We start from the raw sequence: 9,566 nt of genomic DNA on the forward strand, positions 1-9,566 counted from the left end.
ACTGCAGAGCTGTTGATATAGTGACAAATGTCTGCCCATCATGTGCTTCTGTTTTTTTTTCCTGATTTCCTGATTTTTCCATGTCTCCTCTCATTCTTAGCAGATTCAATATCTGAAATCCCTTATCTCTGGTGTCTTCATCCACTACACTAATAGAACACATCGGTGCACAGAAACACGGGGAGTCTACAAAAACAGAGGTAAAACATGGATGCTCCCTAAATGCTCGACATTTATTTGAAAAAAGATTCTTCTCACACAACACAGACGAACACTGAAACACACAGATATGGCACATTGTCAGCAGGAATCACTGGCCGCGCACAGTCTCACATCAACAGTCTCACACCTTCACGCAAAACAAGTGCCAAGTGAGTATAATGAGGCACACATGTTCTTCAGCCGCCGTGGTTTTAGACTGTCCATAGAAAAGCTGTCAGTACCACAGACTGCAACACTGTAAACGCTGATCAAGGGGAGGAGGAGGAGGAGGAGGAAGGGCCGGTGGAGGTGGTGGTCAGGGAAGCTTCTCTCTCTCTCTCTCTCTCTCTCTCTCTCTCTCTCTCTCTCTCTCTGAGATCTGCTGGATCTGAAAGCTCTGGTGTCAGCCTCTGGAGGGGGGTTGGGGGTGTACAGGCGTGGGCTAGCCAGACTCAGTGAGGGCATGAAGGGGTGGGAGACGGGTCCGGAGGCGCCTTCCGAATCACATCCCCATGCGGATGCTCTGAATGATCTGAAATATGGCTGAGAGCACACAGACTGACTAGTTCAGATCATACATGTCTGTTTTGATTTGTTTTGTAGTTTCATAATATGTTTTTCATTATATGTCACAGAAGCTATTTTAGTTTACTGTGCGCAAAACACATGCACATCTTTCACATCAAGGTGCAGAGTCCAAAAAAACATACTTTCTGTTTTACAAGAACTTGCAACATTATAGGATGTTCCCTTCAAAAATATATTTCTTTACTACATATATAAACATTACATCTACTCTTTCTCCCTCTTTCTAAACACAATAAAGAAAAATATTTTCTCTACTGTTGTGAGCCCTTGTAAAACAAAAAGTATCAACATGACGTTAACCACATTACCTTATGAGCATATTACCTGTATTAGTTTTGCAATTCAAGCTTTTTCATTTATTAAACTTTTCAGTGATTAAACTTTTTACTTATCAAACTTTTCAAGAACAAACAACACAACAAACCAAACCTGGGCACATAAAGTAGCTAATTCAAGTAAAATAAGTGAAAGCAAAAATCCAAAAGACAAAAGGGGCCAAAATATAAATGAAACACCACAAATACAATATAAATATATTAGCTTACTGCCACATTAGTGTAATCAATCACTACATTAGGAAAACAAAGGAAAAACATACTGCATATGCATTATGCACACAAAAGGTACATACCTGATCCGCACACAACAAATACAAATAGGGCAAGCAACCAGGGGCCCACAGGATACTTCTCCTCTTGTGGTCGCTATGGGAAACGCACACACACAAACATACACAATAAATAATTGTGATGGATGCTGCAGAGCTAAAATAAAACTTCCTGAATGTGGGTAGATTTACAAAGTGATTTTCCCATTCCCATCACTGGTCGGGTGGTTGTTGCTCCAGCTTTTTGCTTTATCACTCTTTCTACTTAACCCCACCATCACCAATTGTCTTGTTCTGCAAAACCAAGGGGAAGGAGATGATACAAACCCCAGTGTCTAATTATACAGCGAAAAGGTGCAGAGTTAGTGGTTTTTCCCATTGTGGCTCATGTGGAAAAGGTGAGCACCGCGAGTCAGTCTAGACGAATTTAGGGAACACCCATCAATCCCACGAGATGATATCATCTGCCTGAACATGTTGCATGTTTTTCTGCTGGTGGTGAGGGAGGCTGTCACAGTCAGTGACATAGAGATGGCCTTAATGCTGCTGGAGAAAGCGCTTGTTTTCCCACATACAATAACAGCTGTGTATCTGTGGCCCATTGCAGAGAGTGACACCACAGCCTGAGCTTTAAGATGCTGTTTAACCTCCATTTAGTGACAGAGGGAGAGGAGCAGGGAAAACCTGTGTCACTATACACCACAACCCACGTGAGTAAAATACTGATAATCCTGTTAAAACCCAAAACACAACTCTAGTTAGTCCCATTCACACCAATATTATCTCTCAAGTCTACTTAAACCTTCCCTTGAGGGTTCTTCAGAGTAAATCTAATTATAGTGGATTTTTTTTTTTGTGTGTGTGTGTGTGTGTGTTGGAGAACCTATGAAATAAAAACAATAAAGTAGCCCTCCTTAAGACAACAACGAAGTAAATGTTTGTCTCTGCAACTGTGCAACATGTAAGAGATGCAGCTGACAACTTTTTTTTCATTATCAATTAATCTGTTGATAGAAAAAAAAGAAAATACTGGCTACACTCTTTCTTCTGATGAAATATTATAATAGAGAGGATGGGTGGAAAAATGTTTTTCATTCAGGAATTAAGTAATCCACAAAGACTTTACTCACGGGTGTCACCTTTAAGAACCTACATTTTTAAGATGGATTATTTTCCATAGAGAGATAAATGGAAAAATATTCGCTATTCTCGAGCCTTTGACTGTCACGCAACTTTCCTCAGTCCTCTTTTCATGACTTTGTAAAGAACTACAAGAGCAGGTACTAAACAGGTTTTGTCATCTGTTGTTTCCCAGGTCAAGACTGAACCTCAAATCTCAACTTTCAAGCGAACATACAAAAAAGGTCCCAGGAGAGCTCAGAGGACTGGAAATGTATCTGCATTTTATCTACACAACTGGGCAAACCCCTTCTCCCAATGAATGTGTCAATGTGTCAATCAAAAGCAAATTCAAAAACTGTTTAGTCAGCTGTAAGAAATTGTCCATCACATTTTCCCAGAGCCCACGGTGACAGTTATACCTGATAAATTATGACTAGAACATGGAAACACCTGTGACTTAAGTTTCAATCCATCAGGCAATTGATTTATCAATAAAAAGCCTCAGCACTAGCTAAGTCAAATTATCACTGTAATGCTAACTTAAGACTGGACACATCCAGACCATAGTTACACAGCAGTTAATAAACTGTAAAGTCCACAGATGGACATAGGTGCTGCAAATAAGGATTGTTTTAATAATCAATTAATTAATTATCGCTTTGTCTGATTTTTTTTTTAAATCTTGATTAATCAATTATTTCCCAGAGCCCAAGCTGACATGTTGAAATTGGGAAATGTTAATTTTTGGTCTTTTGGTTTTGGTTTTCAAAGCGATGAAAACAGTTTATTCATTATCAAAGCTGTCGTCAATTTATTTTCCAATCGAATAACCAACTATTGTTTCACCTGGACACCTCTTTGCCTTCACATATTCACTCCACAGTCTGTTATTTCAACTTTTTTTTTTTTTTTTTTTTTTTTTTTTTTTTGTGGCTCCAACAAAGTAACGTGAAGTTACTCTGCAGGGCGGTAACGAGCGGAGTGTATCCAGGCGCAAATAACGGACAAGCCCAGCCTGTGCCGGGTCCTCACTGAATACACCACAGAGGAGCACCCGGTGAGGTGCAGGTCCTGAGCCACAATATGCGTGATACGCAGGACACATTTAACACACTGACTGGCATCACCACCATCGCCGTCGTCATATGCCTGTGTATTCACACCGGAGTGAACGTCACCTATCTGGGCTAATGTCACGCTGGCCTCTCGCTGTCAGGTTAACGGCTCACCAGCGTCTTGGCTACGTTTCCTCTCTGCGTGATGTTCTTGCTGTGTTTCTCGTTGGCCATGCGGATCCTCTGCTTTGCCACCATCTTCCGGAACGATTATAATACCCGGGATAAATCAGTGTATTTAGCCCGTTATTTTCTGATGCTGCAGGCTGACGACAGCACCCCTGCATCAAGCCACGACCGTACAACCGGAAGCTCGACGAATTCACTTTCAAAATACAAGAAGGAAGCATTAGTAAAACCGTGTTGCATCTCAAGACCACTTACGAAACGACACTTTGTATCTCGCAAAGCACGGAACGCGTATTTGTATTAGCCACACTATTTTGTCTTCTTGTCAAATTTCCCAAAATGAATTGAATGCTAATTGTTTGTCAGAACTTTTACCCTGAAGGTCATGACAGGAACTTGGCTGCCTCACTTTACTGTGCTCCACACAGGACATCCTCTACACCTGGCGGAGATGAGCTCGTGGTCACATCTCACCTGTTTTGATGACGTATCTCCTGACATACGGAGGAGGAAATATCCATAAACAAACAAACAGATGAAGTGATCGTAGTAAGAGTAAGACCGATATAATCAAAGTTCTTGTTGATGGCAAATCCCTCCGTTGGCTAAGTTGATTACACCTATTTAAAACTAATGCAGTTTAATACAACATTGCTCCAGTAAAGCCTATACCGACATGAAGGTTAAACATTTTCAAAACCACAGACAATAGCTTAGTGTAAGTTGCAGGACTGTTGTGTTAGACTGCATTAGTTTTATCTGGGCGTATCTACTAAAGTGGCATTCAGGGATATTTTCCATCATGTCTTTTGCACTGAGGGTGAGAAAATTGGTTTAATCCTCCAGAGTCCTGACTGCAAGGATATTGTGGCATGTAGAATCTCCAGAGTAGAAAATTACAGCCCTGGTTTAATATTTTGAGAAAGGATGCTCAGACTAAATGGATTAGTCCAGCCCATATATCCAGTAAGACAGTCCTATTTCCACACTATGCTACGCACAAGAAGGGACACTTTTCAGTTCGAGGGGACTCCATTTGCTAAAGTGACTTAAATTACAGCCTTCTTCTCTATGAATACAGGAGAACAATGGCTGCCTGCTGACAATAACTTTTTTCACTCATGACTTGCAAATCTTAGCTTAGTTTGGCCATGTTATTGGAGTAAAAGCAAAGCAAAAAAGTGCCAGTATAACTATTAAACTCAGCCTAACATGACGAATGACAAGAATGAATCAGTTACAGCCGACTTACATCATTCACTCTCTTCGACAAGATGAGCTAGCTGTCTACTCAGAGAGAAAGGAGGGCAGAGATGGAGCAGAGGTTGCCTAGCAACTGCATCAAAGTGGTGTGCTTGGGGAGGGACACACAAGCTCCACCAATGCAGAGAAGAGGAGACGGACAAACTAGTCCAAACAGCAGAGTAATAATTTAGTTCAGACTGACAAGTGTGTTGCATTGCTTTAAGTACAAAGGAGAGGATTTGGTGTGTTGTCTCAAGCTCCTTAGATAATCATTTAAACAGCTTCATCAGCTGTTGTTGTTAGAGCTAAAACCTGTTGGTGTGTATTTGATTTTGTGTTTAGCTGGGTAGATTAAATGCAGCACCTCATGTTGTACTGTATATGTTTGCCCTGTCCAGGTGTGCCCCACCACTAGGCTCCAGGGTCCTTCAATCCTGGGCAGGATGAGTGACATATAAAAATGGATGGATTTATGAATAGATTTATTCCAGTGAACTACATGAAAAATACATGTAACTACATGAAAAATACACATATTTCCTATGATATTCCCATGATATCAGTACATCAATCTGTTCTGAATCACATGATCAACATGACTGTAAAGTTTGATTGACATTGGATGAAGTATGTGGGAGATACAGGCACAAATACATCCATTTTCCTGTGTTGGCGAAGGGTAAATTTCGTGACGGTGCCACGGCCAGACCGTGTAACCCAGGCCAAAGCTTTTCACAACTTTTAGTCATGAAGGCCTTAAGAGCAAACAAAGCAATTTTCACCATGACCATTCTCCTAGGAGAATGGTTAAAGTACAAGCTGTGTGAAACACAGAATGGTGGAATTTTTCCAAAAAACTACCTGTAAATCGTAGAACTTTCCTCCAAGAGAATTTTTTTCTCGTATGGATGTGATGCATCTGTGTACCGAATTTCAAGTCCGTGGGTCTTACTTGGAATATTATTACACTGTGTACAGAGTGCTACAGAACCGTTTGGCCGCGCTCGGTCGCATAGAAAGTGTTAAAAGAGAACTTGTGTTAAACAAGAACTTATTTTATTTTTTATTATTATATTTTGAGCAGTTTCATGAGTTTTTGAACACGTTCAGGGGGTCATGTTAGCAGACAAAGTGGCAGGAGAAAAGTAAAGTAATAATAATCCCTTCAGTTACAATAGGGCTTCGCACAAATTTTGTGCTTGGGCCCTAATAAAAAAGTTCATAGTATAGGAAGTCTTAAAAATAGGCCAAAAAAAGTCATACTTTAGTATGGCCTCAAAATGTCATAAAGAACGTCATAGTATACCAAGGCTTCAATATCAGCCAAAAAAAGTCATACTTAAGAGCAGCCTCAAAATATACCAAAAAACGTCACAGTACAGTAAGCTTTAAAAATTGGCAAGGAAAAGTCACACTTTAGTATGGCCTCAAAATGTCATTAAAAAAGGTCATAGTATAGTAAAGCTTCAAAATAGGCCAAAAAAAGTCATACTCCATAAACGCCTCAAAATATGCCAAAAAAACATCATAGTATAGTAAGGTGTCAAAATCGGCCAAAAAAGATCATATTTTAGTAAGTCCTTAAAATTTCAGAAAAAATGTCATGCGGCTGTAAGGCTTCAAAATATGCAAAAAAAAAAAAAAAAAAATAATACTTTCGTAAGACCTTAAAATGTCATAAAAAATGTCACAATATAGTAAGGCTTCAAAATATGCCAAAAAAAGTCATACTTTAGAAAGGCCTCAAAATGTCATAAAAAACTATGATGTCAAAATATTCCAAAAAAGTCATACTTCAGTAATGCCTCAAACTGTCATAAAAAAGTCAGAGTATAGAAAGGCTTAAAAATATGCCCAAAAAAGTCATACTTTAGTTAGGCCTCAAAATGTCATAAAAAGCGACATACCACGGAATGACGTCAAAATATGCCAAAAAAAGTCATACTTTAGTAAGGCCTCAAAATGTCATAAAAAACGTCATAGTATAGTAAGGCGTCAAAATCGGGCAAAAAAAGTCAAAAATTTTTTTGACCTCAAAATGTCATAAAAAACGTCATAGTAGAGTAAGGCGTTTTTTTCGGCCAAAAAAAGTCAAAATTTTTTTTGACCTCAAAATGTCATAAAAAAACGTCATAGTATAGTAAGGCGTTTTTTTCGCCCAAAAAAAGTCAAATTTTTTTTTGACCTCAAAATGTCATAAAAAAACGTCATAGTATAGTAAGGCGTCAAAATCGGCCAAAAAAAGTCAACATTTTTTTTTACCTCAAAATGTCATAAAAAATGTCATAGTATAGTAAGGCGTCAAAATCGGGCAAAAAAAGTCAAAATTTTTTTTGACCTCAAAATGTCATAAAAAACGTCATAGTATAGTAAGGCGTTTTTTTCGGCCAAAAAAAGTCAAAAATTTTTTTGACCTCAAAATGTCATAAAAAACGTCATAGCATAGTATATCGTTTTTTTCGGGCAAAAAAAGTCAAAAAATTTTTTGACCTCAAAATGTCAAAAAACGTCATAAAAAACGTCATAGTATAGTAAGGCGTTTTTTTCGGCCAAAAAAAGTCAAAAAATTTTTTGACCTCAAAATGTCATAAAAAACGTCATAGTATAGTAGGACGTTTTTTTCGGGCAAAAAAACTCAAAATTTTTTTTGACCTCAAAATGTCATAAAAAACGTCATAGTATAGTAAGGCATTTTTTTCGGCCAAAAAAAGTCAAAAATTTTTTTGACCTCAAAATGTCATAAAAAACGTCATAGTATAGTAAGGCGTTTTTTTCGGCCAAAAAAAGTCAAATTTTTTTTTGACCTCAAAATGTCATAAAAAAACGTCATAGTATAGTAAGGCGTCAAAATCGGCCAAAAAAAGTCAACATTTTTTTTGACCTCAAAATGTCATAAAAAATGTCATAGTATAGTGAGGCGTCAAAATCGGGCAAAAAAAGTCAAAAATTTTTTTGACCTCAAAATGTCATAAAAAACGTCATAGTATAGTAAGGCGTTTTTTTCGGCCAAAAAAAGTCAAAAAATTTTTTTGACCTCAAAATGTCACAAAAAACGTCATAGCATAGTATATCGTTTTTTTCGGGCAAAAAAAGTCAAAAAATTTTTTGACCTCAAAATGTCAAAAAACGTCATAAAAAACGTCATAGTATAGTAAGGCGTTTTTTTCGGCCAAAAAAAGTCAAAATTTTTTTTGACCTCAAAATGTCATAAAAAACGTCATAGTATAGTAAGGCATTTTTTTCGGCCAAAAAAAGTCAAAAATTTTTTTGACCTCAAAATGTCATAAAAAACGTCATAGTATAGTAAGGCGTTTTTTTCGGCCAAAAAAAGTCAAATTTTTTTTTGACCTCAAAATGTCATAAAAAAACGTCATAGTATAGTAAGGCGTCAAAATCGGCCAAAAAAAGTCAACATTTTTTTTTACCTCAAAATGTCATAAAAAATGTCATAGTATAGTGAGGCGTCAAAATCGGGCAAAAAAAGTCAAAATTTTTTTTGACCTCAAAATGTCATAAAAAACGTCATAGTATAGTAAGGCGTTTTTTTCGGCCAAAAAAAGTCAAAAATTTTTTTTGACCTCAAAATGTCACAAAAAACGTCATAGTATAGTATATCGTTTTTTTCGGGCAAAAAAAGTCAAAAAATTTTTTGACCTCAAAATGTCAAAAAACATCATAAAAAACGTCATAGTATAGTAAGGCGTCAAAATCGGCCAAAAAAAGTCAAAAAATTTTTTGACCTCAAAATGTCATAAAAAACGTCATAGTATAGTAGGACGTTTTTTTCGGGCAAAAAAAGTCAAAAAATTTTTTGACCTCAAAATGTCAAAAAACGTCATAAAAAACGTCATAGTATAGTAAGGCGTTTTTTTCGGCCAAAAAAAGTCAAAAATTTTTTTGACCTCAAAATGTCATAAAAAACGTCATAGTATAGTAAGGCGTTTTTTTTGGGCAAAAAAAGTCAAAAATTTTTTTGACCTCAAAATGTCATAAAAAACGTCATAGTATAGTAAGGCGTCAAAATTGGCCAAAAAACGTCAACATTTTTTTTTACCTCAAAATGTCATAAAAAACATCATAGTATAGTAAGGCGATTTTTTCGGCCAAAAAAAGTCAAAATCTTTTTTGACCTCAAAATGTCATAAAAAACGTCATAGTATAGTAAGGTGTTTTTTTCGGCCAAAAAAAGTCAAAATTTTTTTTTACCTCAAAATGTCATAAAAAACGTCATAGTATAGTAAGGCGTTTTTTTTGGCCAAAAAAAGTCAAAAATTTTTTTGACCTCAAAATGTCATAAAAAACGTCATAGTATAGTATATCGTTTTTTTCGGGCAAAAAAAGTCAAAAAATTTTTTGACCTCAAAATGTCAAAAAACGTCATAAAAAACGTCATAATATAGTAAGGCGTTTTTTTCGGCCAAAAAAAGTCAAAAATTTTTTTGACCTCAAAATGTCATAAAAAACGTCATAGTATAGTAAGGCGTTTTTTTCGGCCAAAAAAAGTCAAATTTTTTTTTGACCTCAAAATGTCATAAAAAAACGTCATAGTATAGTAAGGC

At 36.7% G+C, this 9,566-nt stretch overlaps 1 protein-coding gene across 1 annotated transcript; it reads right to left on the bottom strand.

The window, feature by feature from the left end:
* Positions 1 to 703: 703 nt before the first annotated feature.
* Positions 704 to 3,882, bottom strand: serp2 (stress-associated endoplasmic reticulum protein family member 2). The gene is made up of 3 exons (XM_041057678.1): positions 3,748 to 3,882; positions 1,421 to 1,493; positions 704 to 744 (listed from the first exon to the last, which is right to left on the bottom strand). The coding sequence occupies exons 1-3, from the start codon at positions 3,829 to 3,831 to the stop codon at positions 704 to 706; spliced, it is 198 nt and encodes a 65-aa protein (XP_040913612.1). The 5' UTR covers positions 3,832 to 3,882.
* Between the last annotated feature and the right edge of the window lie 5,684 nt (positions 3,883 to 9,566).

Source organism: Toxotes jaculatrix, chromosome 15 (assembly GCF_017976425.1).
Source record: "Toxotes jaculatrix isolate fToxJac2 chromosome 15, fToxJac2.pri, whole genome shotgun sequence".
Classification (NCBI taxonomy): domain Eukaryota; kingdom Metazoa; phylum Chordata; class Actinopteri; family Toxotidae; genus Toxotes; species Toxotes jaculatrix.